The 16,389-nt window shown below is 39.2% G+C and overlaps 1 protein-coding gene and 1 long non-coding RNA gene across 5 annotated transcripts in view; one reads left to right on the forward strand and one right to left on the reverse strand.

Annotated features, from left to right (window-relative positions):
• The window catches only part of zfpm1 (zinc finger protein, FOG family member 1), a 107,671-nt gene extending 102,433 nt beyond the window's left edge, over nucleotides 1–5,238 (forward strand). For both annotated transcript variants that reach the window (XM_006641277.3, XM_015368117.2), the window contains one exon: nucleotides 558–5,238. In XM_006641277.3, the coding sequence (XP_006641340.3) occupies nucleotides 558–3,010 (2,453 nt within the window). In that variant the 3' untranslated portion in view covers nucleotides 3,011–5,238. The remainder of the gene's footprint in view (nucleotides 1–557) is intronic.
• Nucleotides 1–16,389, reverse strand: part of LOC138224380 (uncharacterized) — a 42,604-nt gene that overhangs the window by 4,188 nt on the left and 22,027 nt on the right. The window lies entirely within an intron of this gene.

The raw sequence follows: 16,389 nt of genomic DNA on the forward strand, positions 1-16,389 counted from the left end.
GGGCAAGTGATGCAGCTCCATACAAAAGCTTTCATTCCTGCAAAGGTTGGCCAGTTATTCATCTTGATTTCCAAACTATAAACTGCCATGTGATTTTATGCTACTTACATACTGTACCTATATCAAAAAGATGAAAAACTTTGCTATAGTACTCGGAGGTTGTAATGCTGGCTTTATGTGAGTATTCAAGGTAACTGCTCTGGGAAAACTAAACCATGTTACATCTCTTTGTAACAAAATGCTGCCGTAAGCAATGTTTTTACATTGTATATTGCCCTTTATTCATGAGAAGGGCGACATTTTGTTTCTGCTTGATCTATTTAGGCAGATTTCTTAAAAGGAATACAAATATCTTCAGAAACGTTCATTGATATCATTTGATTGATTGATTGATTGATTTTATATCACATCCCTAAAAAGTAGAGGGAAAGTTCAAATGGTGTCAACAGGACTGTTAAAACAACATAAAAATCCAATCTACTAATCTAGGCTGATTAAATATTAAAATCTGCTGCAGTGTGAACTCTTTTTGATATATGCCTTGTCTTCTATTGTAGGCCTGAGTCCTACAGAGTCTGGAGCAGCTGTGAAATGCCAGCTGTGTGGACTTCAAGCTGAGTCCCCAGCCAGTCTCCAGCAGCACATGCTAACCCACGTAGAGGGGAAAGTACAGAATGCGCAAAGCCCTGCCCCAGTGCAGAGCCCACCCAACCCCCTCGAGCAGCCAGAGCGACAGGAAAAGACTCTGGAGGGATCAGTTTCCTTACCGGAGTCTGCCAGTCCAGGAACTGATGGGGGAGTGATAACTCCTAGAGAGGGTAGTCCGGCGGGGGAGCTGTCAGCGGTGAAAATCAAGGAAGAACCGAAGTCCGCCAAGGACTCCGAGTCGGAAAATGAAGCCGAGGACAGCAGCGCAGAAGGGAGAGCCCAGGAGAAAACTGTTAATGATTCTTCTTCCCAGACCTCCTCGCCCAAAAGTCTGCACTCCATCAAAGTCAAGACGGAGCTCTCCAGCCCAACCCCTGGCTCTAGCCCGGTCCATTTTGGCACAGGTTCCATGATTCCTGGAGGGACTGTTTTTCTGCCCCAGTACATGTTCAGCACAGAAGCCTCCATTGTACCTCAGGCTTCTGAAATCCTGGCCAAAATGTCGGAGATGGTGCACAGCAGACTCAAACAAGGTCAGAGCGGTGCCCCTCCCTTTTACGCAGGCTCCCCCATCCAGAAAGGGGCCACCTGCTTCGAGTGCGACATAACGTTCAACAACATCAACAACTACTATGTCCACAAGAGATTGTACTGCTCCAGCCGGCATCAGCAGGGAGAAAACCCCATGGCTCTCCCCCATGCAAAAGACAACCCCACAGCTTCAGTCCCTGCTGCATACAGCTCTCCCCCTCCTGCCGCTGGAAGCAGAGCTCCCTCTTCCTCGCACAGCGACACAGAAACGGAGCCCTCAGGAAGCAGCATGGATGCCAAGGCAGTTGAAGTGAAGACTGAGGACCCTGGCCTCAAAGACACATCTTCCGAAGGAGAGAGTGGGAGTAGAGTAAGTGAGGGCAGCCAGAGTCCCAGCAACTCTGTGGAGGACATAGAGGACGACCCAACCAAGACTTTCTGTGAAGCCTGCAATATCCGGTTCAGTCGCCATGAGAACTATATGGTGCACAAACGCTACTACTGTGCTTCAAGGCATGACCCGCCAAACCAGAGGACAAGATCCGGCAGGGTGACCTTCCTACCACAGCCAGTTCGAACCAGAAAACGCAGGAAGCTATACGAGATCCACATGGCCCGCAATGAGGCTCTGGGTAATCCAACTTTAAGCATCAAACAAGAGCCTATAGCCATGGTTGGGAGACCACTAGACCCTTCGCCCATGCCAGTAGCCATGATCACAGCAGCAGGGACTGGCACAGTACCATCTCCTAGCTCAAGCCCAGAAGGAGATGGTCCCATTGACCTCAGCAAGAAACCCCGCCTGCAAGAAGATCAGCTGCCCATTCCCGTGCTTCCCCTAACCGACTACCACAAATGTACAGCATGCAGCATCAGCTTCAATAGCATAGAAAACTACCTAGCCCATAAGACGTATTATTGCCCTGCTACCACGCTACAGCAGAAAACATTCGAGCAGCTTCACAGAATGAAACGGTCCTCCTCTAATTCGCCAAAAGCCAGAATCCCAGAAAAGGCTGATTTCCAAGCGGAACATTTAGACATTAAGGGGATCAAAACAGAAAAGAATCCTTTGGCAGTCCCTGTTCCAAGTCCAGCTTGCACTAATTCCACTACTTTGCCTGGAACTTCTTTGCCAAGTTCAGAGGGTGTCACTCCACACCAGACTGCTTTCTTGAAGGCCTTACCTGTCCTGCCAAACACTTCCCCTGTTGTTTGCCCCTACTGTCCCCTCAACGGAGCTATCAAGGGTGACTTGATGGAGCATTTCAAAAATGTGCATGGCCTTCTGTTGACCATGCAGGCTATAGGACATGCAGCACAGGCTGGCAACCTTAAGGAAGTCTCCCAACAAAGTAGACACCAGTCAGAGAGCCAGCCTGCCCAGGCCAGCCCAATTCCCAGTCCCAGAATTGTTCCCAACACGCCCCCGAAGCTGGGGTTCAAGAGCCGAAACGACAACGTGAACGGACGGGAGATGAAAGAGACGGGCTCACCCTCCTCGCCTGTTGTCAACGGCAACCCCGCCGGGCCCAGTGCCACCTCGCCGAAGCTGGCTCCGCCCGTTTCGCCTGCTGCCGCCACAGCTGCAGCGGTGTCACTTAATATCTCACCAGTGCCTGAAGTGCTAAGGGAGGCCTCGCTCAAACCGCTGACACCCCCTCTCCTCGCAGACAAGCCCACCCCTGCACCCAAGGGGACAGCGCCCCCCGTACAGAATGGCAACAGCCGATACTGCCGCTTATGCAACATCAAGTTCAGCAGCCTTTCGACTTTTATAGCTCACAAAAAGTACTACTGCTCTTCACATAGTGCGGAGCATGTGAAATGAATCTTCACTACAGCAGGTGACTTTCATTCTGAAACTGCACCACAGACTGTGTAAATGCTACTGACCCGCCCAAGATACCTAACCCAGAGAGCGATGGCTTAAAAAGTCCTGTCAAGTATTCTCCAGCATGAAGGGAACAGAAATTAGGCTGTTAAGACTGTTACTTGTGTGGCATTTGGTTGTCATGTTGTTTCCTAATGCCTGTTATTGTTACTTAAGCATCTTATTATTTGTGTCATGGGTCAAGTTTTACACTAAGAAATCAGATAGCTGTCCACTGAAGTCCAACTTTCCTACCTGCCCTGCACCCTACCATGGATACAAATCCTATGTAGAAAAAAAGTCTCATGCATTGTGTTGAAGTTTAGCTTTTACCCTCTTAATAACCCTCTTAATTTTGCTTGGCAAAATTTGTTTTATACAGGTTTTACTTTTAAATAATTAACATAATTTGCCCTCTTTTAAAATGTTTATTTCCTAGAGATTTTAATTATAATAATCACCGTCAGTTGTTGGCGATACAGATCTGTATTATATGGTCCTGGTATTTTCTGGACAAGTGTAGGTATTTGCTTGCCAATGGCTGAGTTGATTTGGGTGTTACTGAATGATATTTAAATAGATTAAAATACTGTATGTTTTTGTTCAAACACTGGCTGTCACAATGAAATATTGAAGTGGTTTTAACGATGATTATAATGATCAGGAGAGTACCACTAATAAACCAGATTTTATTTTTGAAGAAGGAAAATGTGAAATACAGTATTTCTCATTTTAAGTTCATGTGAACAAACTACCTGAATTTACTATTTCTCAACCTTGTAAGAACCTGTTAATGTTATTATTCAAAGTTATTCAACACACGCTTCAGAAAAGTTTGTGTTAGGGTCATATTTCTTTTTATTGCACATCTCTTTTTTTTTAACTAGGTGGCAGTGTTCAGTTATTAATGGTGAACAAATGTTAGTTCTTAAACACTGGTTCTGAACTAGGATGGAAATATTTTTATCAATTAAGTTCAGCTTTTCCCCATTTTTAAAGAGGCTGCCAGTTGTTAAAATTTAGTATAGATGTGGGAACAGTCATAGAAACACTAAGAGGTAAAACTGTAACACCCTGATGCTTCGTAAAAAGTAAAACTAGTCGGTTTGTGTTACTTTTAAAGTTTAACAATTACTCCTGTTTGCTCTGGTACTGCAGTACAGCACATGGTGACTAAAACATTATCATTCTTCACAAGTTGCTATCAGCTAAATTTCACAACAGAACAGGAATATCACCGATGCTCTATGAGTTTAACTGCATAATGGATTAAGTTCTTGACACTTGGCATTGGAGATTTTTGTTTATAGAGCTTATTGGTTGTTGTTTTTTTAGAAAAACCTTGGCTTCGATTTTAAAAAAGACGACGGCTTTTTAATGAAATGAAAGATAACTGATATCAAACATTTCAAAAGGACATGTTGTGATTGCCCACGTGTATGGTCTGTGCAAATGTATCATTTCATTGCAGTGTCTTTTTATAAAGCTGCAAGATAATCTTGATCTTAACTGGCCATTTATAGAAAGCCTTAATACTAACAACAAGAATGAAAATGCTATGCTTTTTGCCCAACTAATTGGCTTAATATTTTGCTTCTGTGAAATGTTTTTTTGCTTATGTACTTCTTCTTCACATGACTAGTGTGGCCCAAAGTTATATGTGTATTTTTTCTGCTGTTGGGACTGGAAACACAAATATGCAATCTTTAATTTGTAAAATAACTGCTGAGATGTTTTGTTCATTTGTTTCATTCTTCTTCTGAAAGGTGCTTTTTAATTTATGGTTTAGATGGAGTGTTTACAAAGAATCTTTGTTTTGTACAGAAAGTAGTTCAAACAAGTGTCACAACTGAAAAGCCAGTGCTGAAAAACTGAGTTTCTTTGAAAAAAAAATCATTTCTAAAACAATTGCACTGTGTTGTACAAAACCTTGCTGAATGTTTTAGGTTAGAAGCTTTTTGTTTTGTATTGTATTTATGTTTTAACACAGCACTTTTCTATGTTCAAACCTAACCCTGAAGGACTGGTGAATTGAAAAATAAAATATTTTGTGAATAATCCCCAAAAGATGAAAAGATGGAAAAAAGAATGAATGTCAGATTTCATTTCTATCTATACAGCCGTTTCACTACACACTTGTCCAAGCTATGCATGAAAATAAAGAGTCCAGCGGGACATTTAAAGTGCTTGTCTTCTCTGCTGTCTTCTTTTTTTCTTGCTTTTCAAGAATTAAGATATTTCACACACATATTGCATATACAGTATGGGGGTTATTTTTATGGATGCATATGGGGGGGTATTTGCTCACATATCTATGCCCCTATGTTTATATGGTGATTATGAGGCACTGGTTTACATTAGCCGAGCAGAGCATGAGATGGCGCTATATATGACAAAACGACAAAACATGTATAAGGAAATACATTCAGAAACAAAGGATAAGTAGTTTTTGCCTGGGATAGAAATGTTAGGTATACATTTTCTCAGTGTGTTTCTGGTTAGGTGAATGTGTTTGGTTTTTTTTATTTGAATGTAATTTAAAAAAAACTTTTTTTGGCCTATTTTGCCTGCAGATTTCGCTTCACAAAGTATGAAATGAACAACCTAGATTTGATTACACCAGTACTCAAGAAGGATCAGAAGCTGCATGTAGTGCATCACACTTGATTCTTAGTAGACAACCATATAATTTTCACTGAACCTAGTAAGGTAATTAAGATTAAAAATTATTCATTGTATTTCTTAATTCTGACTGTATCAGCTGCTCTCGAAGCTAACATTCTCCTGTTATGTAATGGGTAGTTTAGGATATTAAGTAATGTCTGCTGCACAATTGCAATTGCAATTGCAATTAACTAGAACTGCTGTTAAAGAATAATGTTTTCTAGCTCTCTTTCTGTCTGTCTCTTTCCTCACCAAGATGTCACTTTGTTCTTAAGATGTCAAACTGCATTATGTAGCTGCTAAATAATTGCTCTAATATCCTAGTGGATTCAGAGTAAGAGCTGTAATGTGATACTCTGATGATTAGCTTGTTTCTTCCATAATCTTTTTTGAATAGATCAAAGGAAAACAAACAAGAAAAAGAGCATGAAAAAAAGATTGACGGTCTTATTCACCAACAATGAAGAGTTTGAAAGTGACAAGTTTAGTTAATAAAGCCTACTGTTGCCATAAATGGTTATTTCTGAAGGACTGGTTGTCCTTGTCTCTATGAATTCAATTTTTGTTGTAGTTTGAATCACCAATTAAAATTTACACCAATTTTTACGATTTCAATCCGCCATACGTATGTACCCTTGTATTATGTCTTTTTAAATACCTTTGATTGTGGCTAGAATAAAAGACTGCTTGAAAAGCAGCATCAGATATTTACTTACAACGTGTATAAATTGAATGTTCTGGCCTTTGTTAGATATTCTGAAGATCAACATTCACGTTTCCTGTGTAGTTACAAAGGTATTCGCTTTGTGCCGTGAAAGGAAACATTTTTTCTACCACTTGCATTGTTCTGTCTAATATTTGGATTTGTTAATTTTCTTGATAGTTTTGTTGAGTATCACTCCAGCTAAAGATGATCACTAGCGTCTTCACTTTATAGTGACCAGAAGCTGACTTTTTTTATTTTTACCCAACAGAATCACATTGCATTCATAGATAGTTTGACCTTTTATCACTTTTATGATCTACTGATTGATGCCTCTCCTGAATATCTGCCCATCCATTTTCTAGCCACCTCTTTCAATTCAGTCTTACTGGGGGAGCTGGAACCTATCCCAACAAGCCAGTCCAGCTTAGGGCAAGCAGACACAAACAGAGACATGCAGACAATCGCACCAGCGCCGAATTTCCCACCTCTCCTCAGCTCTGTCGACCTCGCACAATTTGATTGGTCCCTCTGCCTGTCGCCTGCTCCCAACCTCCCCCTCTCTCCTGGCTTGTGTTTTCCCATGCTATATTATCTGTGCCGACTGCCCTATCCTTCTTACACCCGAAGAAGGCTCCACAGACTAAACATTGTGTTTTCTTCTCTTTTCAGCATGGAATAAACCTATTACTTGCTCCTTATATTTATCTTGTGTTTAGGTCTCTTGAAAATAAATTATGTGAAAATATAATTGACTTTTTAATCTGAGTGCAGCCCTTCCTGCAGGCATAGATTATCAGGGACCAGACATAGCTGTCTGATATGCTCAATTAAGACCACTAGATGTCCCTAGCACTATTTTCTAAAAATGAAGTGCTTGTGAGGTATTCAGGATAACATTAAAATCAAAATACACTGCAGCTCAGTGGAATTTATAATAATATAATTTGATGTATAATAGTCTTTAAATTGGAATAACCTAATATCTTATGACAGGTTAAAAGGGTAATCAAACATGATTACTTTCAAAAGAAATGTGAGAAATTAATATTTTAATTTTACATAAACACTGTGTTCATGCAGTACATACAAGATATAAAAGCCAATTACATTTTTTTGGGTAATGCAGTAAAATGCAAGGCAGTCAAAACCATGGTTAACTGATGCTGTTTTTATTAGCCTCAAATCCATATCATCTGCTGAATGTTGTGACGTTTTTTTTGCTTATACAGTAAGTCTTGTGCATCATCGAAGAGCTCTGTCAATAATTCTCTACAGTTAAAGTAAGGTTACTCAAAGGGAATGGGAGGAGTGAGAACCTTCAACAGAAATCCAATTTGATAACCTCTAATAGACCACTAGGGTTGAAAGTCAACAGATTCCCTAGGAAAGGTCAGCTAAATTCATCCATTTTCTGAAGTGTGCAGTGCTAGACTCTCACAGTTCCCTGCAGCAGACATTTCTGTGACCCAGCCATGGTGTTCTACACCTGACGTGCCAACCTCAACCAGAAAACAATGGGTTTACTTTTGGATGTAAATGTTCCCCACAGTTTCATTTGTATAGCTTCTACATCATGTGTTTGATGCCATATTGCCATCAGTAACAAGGAGGTTGTCTCCATCTACCTTAAATGTCTTATTACATGCAATAAGAGGCAAAATCCGAATGAATCCTTGAATCAGAAAATAAGAAAGGTTATGAATGGCAGAAAATGTAATTGATGCTATTTTTTTTTTGTCTTGAGACACCGGAATCTTTCAACCCTCCATCCTGATACTACTTTCACTTATTTCAGGTTTTTCTTCTGTGGTCCTAATGTTTATGCTGTCTCAGACTCTTCCTTGTTACAAGACTTTTGTTTTTGCACTTCAAAACGATCAGGTCCTGATATTCTTTCTGCTACTTCTCTCTATATAGCATATCCCTTCCCAATTATAAGGAAATGTATTCGATGCCAAATAAAGGGACATCCAGATTGTTGAATTTTATTTACAACAACCATTTTTTACTGCATGAGTGTTTCACGCCTTAAACATCATTTTGCCTAATAATGTACATTGTAATCTAATTTCCTGACACCACCAAGGTTGAGAGATCTATAGATTGATTCTGTGTGCCTGCAATCACAGTGCTCAATAATACCGCAGGAGATTTGACAGAAGTGGCTGTATGTCAAGAAAACACAGCAAGAAACACTTGCACTGAGTCACAGTTTTAAAGGAACTGCTGGAGTCCTTCATGACTGTGGATAGGCTGATGTTTCGTCTTCCATTCTAAACCTCAGGACAATACATCTGAACTGGGAACAATGAGTTTCTAATGGTGCAGAAAAAAAAACAGTGGAGCCCATGTACAGTACTTGACAGAAGCTAGTTATAATATCATCTCCGTGTTATACAGTGACACACTGGGTGATATTTAATCAGTTAGATTATTGGTGAAAGGTAGAAATAAAAACAAATAATCTCCCATTGATGTGATGATTGTATTTGCTATGTAAAGGTGGTGGTTGGGTATTTGTATATCAGGTCAGGGGACAGTGGTTTCAAATGCTTTGTTATATATCCTGCAATATCTCAAAAATAAAACCTACCATACCATTATCTTCTTCCTTTTGTATCTGACTGTCAGAATCTGAGAAAATTTATATCATCAATTAATGGTATGCCAGTCACAAAGCCAAAAGAGATAAAAGTATTTGTGATGACTTATATATTATTGTATACATGGGACATTGCAATCAATATATCCATAGCATCAAAATGTCTATATAATGTGACAAAACATTCTAATAGTGAGAGCACAGGACATTGAAGAAGTCATAAAATGTTGGTGCAAAAAAAGCACCAGTTAACTGAAGTGCTCATGTGCTGAAAAGGATTTACTAAACATAAAACATTCAATAAAATAGTAAACCACCAGTCAGTGTTATAGTGCCAGGTTAAATACCTTGAGCTCCACCCCCTTGCTCCCAATGATGGACAGAAGGCCTCACTTTAACCATTTAACCTGAGAGAAAATGGTGTGACAAACAAATAAGGACAAGACTCTGGATCCGCAGATAAGAGATCAAAAACCACAAATACATAGATTGACTTTACAATAATATACACCATACGAAAGTACAAAGAATACAACTTTTTGTTCCAGGATGACAAGGGCAATGGCTAAGCCAGTACAGGTTTATGATAGACCTCACTAAAAGCCATGTGCGAACACCAGTCTTTCATCACAATCAATAATATTAAAATAAACTCATGAAATGAATGGTCTCACTTGCAGGTAGAATTAATACATCAGTCCTAGCAATTTTAACTCAAACTACTATATGTTATGTCAGATAATTTCTCAGCAGATAAAGACCCCATCACATCTCTGGATACTGAGTTGCAAAATACACCTTGAATAAAGAAAAAGACCTCAGTTTACCCCAAATCTCTGGCACATTGCAAAACATTGATACTGTTTGAAAAAAAATAAGCTTTTTTTAAAGCAATTAACCTTTTCTTTGGAAAGAATCCAAAACAAAAAGTAACACAGGAACACCAAACGTCTTTCATCTGTACTTGCTAAGTCTTTGGATAACTGAAGGAAACTAATTACATTCAGCATTGAGATTCTATTAATTAAAAATTGCTTTATTTACATTGTACAGCAAAGGAACATTTAAGTGACGTGGGTATGTGAATGTGATTCACTGTGGTTTTACAGCCCCTGTGAATCATGAGGGCATTTTACTGTTTAGCTTTCAGCTGATTGGTACAAATAAGCATGAATAAATGATTAAAAAAAATAAATTAGCACTTGGAATTGTGACCAGTTAATTTCTTTTTTTTAAAAAAAACACAGCCTAATTAAGCCAGGCTTACGTAAATGAAATTAATTTGGGTGGCTAATAGCTGACTCTTGAAGCAACATTAACAAAAAAATGCAAATAAGTTCACTGTACGTACGAGGTTCAATTAAATGGGTTTCTCATTCACTTTGATTTGTTTTTCAAAGCTGCAGAAGAAGCTGAGAAATTGAGATAATGTTTCAATATTGTGTGAAGAGCAGAAAGAGGTTTACAGTACATGTGCAACGAGCATTGTGGGTCTTCAAAAGAGGACAAACATGGGGGTTGATGTGTTGCACGTGGCCTTTAAGAACCTTACTTTGTGTGAGAGAAATTCTTAAGCAAACAACCCACTTCATGAGTGCTTTAAACCAGGGGCTGGCAACTGCTTTTGAAAGAGTGATAAAAATCTTCCATGTGTACTTAAGTGGGGAGCTTAGCTGGACAGATTGTGCTTTACTTACTGTGGGTCATATTGTAAATATTTCATTTGTGTCGCCCAGCTATTTAATTTCCAAAAAACCAAAGCTAGCCACCAGGTGATGATAAATAAAATTTGATGTGCTGCATGTATTGTACAAATATCAGGACTGAACTAAAGATACTCAATCCAAACAAACAGTTAACAGCTCTTAAATAAAAGCTATACCTAATAACCTATGGCTACGTTTTTCGATTTTTTTTTTCCATTTTATAATATCCTCCATAGAGTCGTTTTAGCTTAACCATGTTAACCCCGGAAGTAAATTCTGTGAGACTAACTATAGACTACTGTATTGCTAATAATCAGGAATTATTCACTTTCATTACAAGCATGATGAATGAGCAAATTAGGGATTTCATTTCAGCCTAAAATCTACAGTTGTGTTAATTTATATTCCTTTATCATCCACTTTAGAGAAGGATCAAAACTTGTGACTTATAGATGCAACAAAGACAGAATATACACAGAAAAATAGAATTGTTTTGTAGCAGGTGCATGGATATTAAGTTGAGTCTTCACATAGGTAAATATAGCAAGTTGTTTATATCAGGTAAATATAGTTCTGATTAACATTTGTCATCAACAGTGGAGGTTTCTGGCTAGAGCCACAAAGAGCTCATTTATCTATACAGAGTTAGAACTGACTGCACTGCCAGCATTAGAAACTTGCAGGGGTCCAATAAATCACACAGTATTTGGGTAGCTGCAGATTGACCAGACTTTGATGAATTCTCTTGGCTTTCTAAGAGAGGATCACAGGATTTTACAATTTCTGGGTACTGTCCTGATGTCTTCACTACTTGGGGATTTACTGCATCTTTGTCACTTTTTCTACAGATGAGTGTGCAGATGGAGAATCTGTCATAACTAATAATTAATACCATTATTTTTAGCACTAATATATATTAATCCATCAGCACTGCACTTGTACAGATCATATTCTAAGTTATTTAGGATGGACAGCTGCTACGACTCACTTTAATGCCCCTTGGGACGTGAATCACTGAGAGCCATTCCTAGGAGAGAATTATTGATTACATTCTGTCCTGTTTCTCTTATTATCTGTTGAACTCAATCAACACAACTTGCTTGCCTGTCTTCAACAGGAATGCAGACTGGAACTTAGTTCTGCCTCTGGGTTAGACAGACACTTGTTCAGTTTAGAAATCTGGCAAAACAAATCAGTCTGCCCTTTATTTCCTTTCTCCTCAGGGGAAGCAGAACTCCACAAGACATCCCTGCTGGAGCATCAGTCTCACTCAACGGCTTGGCAGAACCAAGGCTCACGATATTTGTTGCATTAGCAAGGTGAGGTACCAGTATTACAAACTGACACTGTTTGTTAAAGGCTTTTACAATGTACTGTAACAATGTTACAAAGAGAGCTAATGAAACAGTTCCAAAGTGTGAGCTTCCATTATATGGAACTGGGGAGAAAACAGGCTACTTAGACCTCAGTGTAGGTCATGCGACAAAGAAAGTGTTGTGAAACAGCAGTTCCTCCCAAGCTGTTATTAAAGAAGACATTCTAGGGCACATGGTTCTTTTTCACAGTGACAGTGCTGTGCTGAACTGGACTGAATGTGCTAAACCTTCTCTTCTCCACCAAGCCCATCCCCACAGCAGTGAGGCGCCACTGGACTGAAACATCGCAACACGTGCTTCATGTCTCTCGCATCTTCCGCAGGTCAGACAAAAGGTCAGAGAAAGAAATGGATCACTGGTGGCAGAGCCTGAGCAATACTGTATTAAGTATCGTTTCTACAGCAGTGTTTGACGAAACAAAAAATGTAGCCCATGACATTCGCATGTCAAAAAGAACTTTTTAAGTGCTCTGATTTTTTTTTTTTGCGCTTTTCAACCTCTTGAGATACTTTCTTGGCAGTTTTGATAGCTATGAGAGCACAGTGACCTGAGGGAGCTGACAGTACTGTAGAAGCCTGCTTTTTGAATTTTGCACACAGTGTTGAATGTAAAACTCCCATTAAATAGCCATTTGGTCCCATACAGGTTTTTACCAAATGCACTTTCAAATGGTCTTGTACAGAATATACAGTACCAATGAGCCAGACATATATTTTTTTTATTCCTATATCCATGTGAAGCCTGCAGCTTCCATAACTTGAAATGGCAACAAACAAACTGAATATCGCTGATTGTATGTACATTTCCTTGTAGCTTTACAGATTATCTCTTACTTTTTACTTTCTATATGCAAAATGCTGGAGCACTTAGCTCAGATGGCAAGGGTGTCTAGCTTGTAACCGGAAGGTCCTGGGTTCAACCCCAAGTAGGGGTTGCTTGCTCTAATTCCTTCCAGACGGCTCCCAGGTCCACTCAGTCCACTCCAAATGAGTACCGGGGGTTAATCCTTCTGGGGGTAACAGGTTGGCCGGTGTGTGATGCTGATCACATCACCTCCACCTCCAGTGTTGGATAGCCAAGAAAAACGGAGCGCCCCCCCATTCCCCCATGGGCCTTTATGACCTGAAAAGGGGGCCTACCTAGCTCTACACAAATTGCTATAAACTGGCAATCTAACTCCCATCCTTAGCTAATGATGTGCAGGAGCTGAATATGGTGCAAGAAAGGTACTGTAGAAGTAACAAGCTAAAATTAAATTTCTTAATAAGAGCTCTATGAAACAGCTTGACATATTTCATGTACCTCCGAACTACTTAGCCTCTTTTTCTAGTGATCTTATGCACATTTAATCTCACTAACTTTTTGTATACACTTAATGGGAAACTGCCAGGTGGGTCCTCCATTGAACTACAGTACAGAAGTTTACTGACTAACCAAGAAAACAGAGCAGTAGACTGGTGGACGTACTGAGATCAGAGCTGCCAATACTTTGGTATTTTTAGTTATCATGAAAATTTGATTGTGATTTTTTTTTAAATATTTAACTTTCTTTTGTTCTGCTGGGTCAAATATACTGTGGAACTGATTGCATGTACTGTAGGTGACATTAGGGTGTAATAAACCACAGTCACAGTAATTTACAGTGATTGTCCAAGTAGTTTTCACTTCTCATTATTAGGTATTTTATTCCGTATTTGCACTCCAGGCAACTGAGTCATGAGCTGATTATTTAAGACAGGTTGATGTTAACCATGAATAGAGTGCGGTAGATTGCATTATTCTGAAAATCACAATATTTTCCTATATAGGTATTAAATTATTTATTATCTTTATTATATTTCTCTATATGAATATAAAAAAGCATTGTAATATATAGCTATACTGTCATTGTGTCATTTTTTGCAGAATGTAGTAAAATATTTTCAGTTTATTGGATTCTAGCTAACATAACATGCAGTTGTGTTATCTATAGTTTTTAGGGATAGTTGGCACAAACTGAATATTGCTGATTGTGTGTAGCCTCACAGATTATCTTTTACTTTTTAGTGGCTTTAATTTCAGGCTGAAATTCCATATTTATAAAGTACTCCTCAAGTATACTGTATAGATACTGCTGACATTCTATTTTAACTCAGTTTTCCTCTCTGCATTATCCTTATATGCATGTACTATGCACCCAGTATTAGCTTAGGCTATGTCTTATAAATCGATTTCTCTATGACCTAATCTATTTCTCCTGTTCATAGTGCTGACAACCTCACAACTGTTGCATTATCATTTTGTCCACTTACACAGCAGAACAATTATTATTACAGCACATTGCTATCGAGTTAACTCGCATTGCCGTTTTTCCCCATTCCAGGATTCTTTTTTGTGAATAACAAATTTTAATGCTTCAAATCTTTCTTTATTTAAAATGAAAGCTCTTCGTTTGCAGCATAATATACAAATATTGAAGGAGCTATTTACAGTGAAAGGTGCCGACAGCTTTTGGCAAAGAGGCCAAAGATGATGTTGATACCAGGCTGCCATTTAAACACAGTGTAATTGTGAGAGCTCTATCAGGAAAAAACAGACTGTCAAGGCTGGTAGCATAGTTATTTGCTTAGTAACTGAATCTGCCCCAGACCTGTGTGTGGTGTACTTTTTGCAGTTATCTTGTTATATGTTTTCATACATATTTTGTTAATTAATTGATTGATTTCCCTGTTTACGCCTGTGAAACCAACAAGAATAAACATAACAAGGCTGTTTCATCCATTTTTGGTTTTACAGGCTGCGTGCTCTCATCCAGCACCTGTGATGAGCCTTTTTATTATTTTTTTTATTCTACAGGTCAACCTGAGATGGATACAGTAGAATTGTTATCAATTTCCTCTCTTTAACATTATTATTGCCGTTATCACTAGCATGTGCCATGTAACATTGATTTAAAATAATGTTACAATTCTAGCAATCTCAAGTCCAAGGTTTGGACTTTATTGGCAGTGTAGTTTAGCATTTCTAAAAGGTGTTTAGTTTGCAGGATTTTCCTATTTCATCTGATTTTTCATGAAGGTGCTGCCAGAACACGGTTTCTCTTTATGTCCTTTATGAGCTTAATCTGGGCTGTCGTAAATGTTATAAATTTCGCCTCCTCAGGAGCTGGTTCAGCATGACATCTGATGAAATGAGACTTTGCTGCGCGCTGCTAAAGAACAAATTACTCCAATTATGAGGAAAATCTAATACACTCAATGACTGTACATCATTTCGAGAATCAGTCTGGATATTAAAGCAAGCAGGTTTTTCTCATTAGCTGTAATGCCAGAATAAGGTGGAAATCTTTCTCAGGGTGCTTACAGCACGTACAACAGTGGAAGGGGAGGGGGAGAGGTAGGGGTTGTGGTATTTAGAACTATGTCCTCAGTGAGACTCCTTCAGCCAGCTGATGTACAGAAAAGTAACTATTACTATAAGTGCTCTTAAAATATTATTTTTTATTATTACTCCCAAAGGCTAGAGAGAAGGTACCAGTTTTTCAAACTGACTAATGGTTAAAAACCCCACGACCTACAGAGTGTTGTGTTGGTACCTGGTGAATAGATTGCTCATCTTCTGTTTATTGAAGTCCAAATAACTATGTTTGTCATTCCTTAAATGCCTTTCGCTTTCAGGTGGAGGAATAAGATGCTCTGAAACATAGCAATTCAGGTTCAATTTCCATCTATAGGAAAAGTTCCAAAGGTCAAGGGTGCTATCCAGTTGTTTCATTCAACAGCAATAAAACTATTGAAATCGAATCTATTGTGTGCATCTACAATAGGTTGAATTTTTTTTTGCCTTAAAAAAATAAAAGGGAGAGAGATTCCACATTGCTTGCTGGCTTTATGGGTGCGAATAAGGGTGTGGGTGGCACAATGGTTAGCAGTGCTGCCTCAGGGCAGGGGTCTTGGGTTCAGATCCTGGGGTGCCGCAGTACCTATGTGGAGTTTGTACTGTATGGTCTCCCCATGTTTTCTCTGGGTGCTCCGGTTTCCCCCCATAGTCCAAAAACATACTGGTAGGTTAACTGGCTTCTGAGAAAATTAGCGCTGGTGTGAGTGTGCAGATGTCACGCGTGTGCGTGTGCGTGTGCGTGTGTTCCTTGCCGGGATAGGCTCCGGCTCCCCCGTGACCCTCTACTTGGATGAAGTGAGAATGGACAGATGGAATAAGGGTGATGTGAGCTTTGCCAACAGAACTTTAAGCTTTTGAGCGGTTTCTTTAGACTCACAGAGAAATAAAATGTCATTTGCATCAGG

This window comes from Lepisosteus oculatus, chromosome 20, assembly GCF_040954835.1.
Source record: "Lepisosteus oculatus isolate fLepOcu1 chromosome 20, fLepOcu1.hap2, whole genome shotgun sequence".
Classification (NCBI taxonomy): Eukaryota; Metazoa; Chordata; class Actinopteri; order Semionotiformes; family Lepisosteidae; genus Lepisosteus; species Lepisosteus oculatus.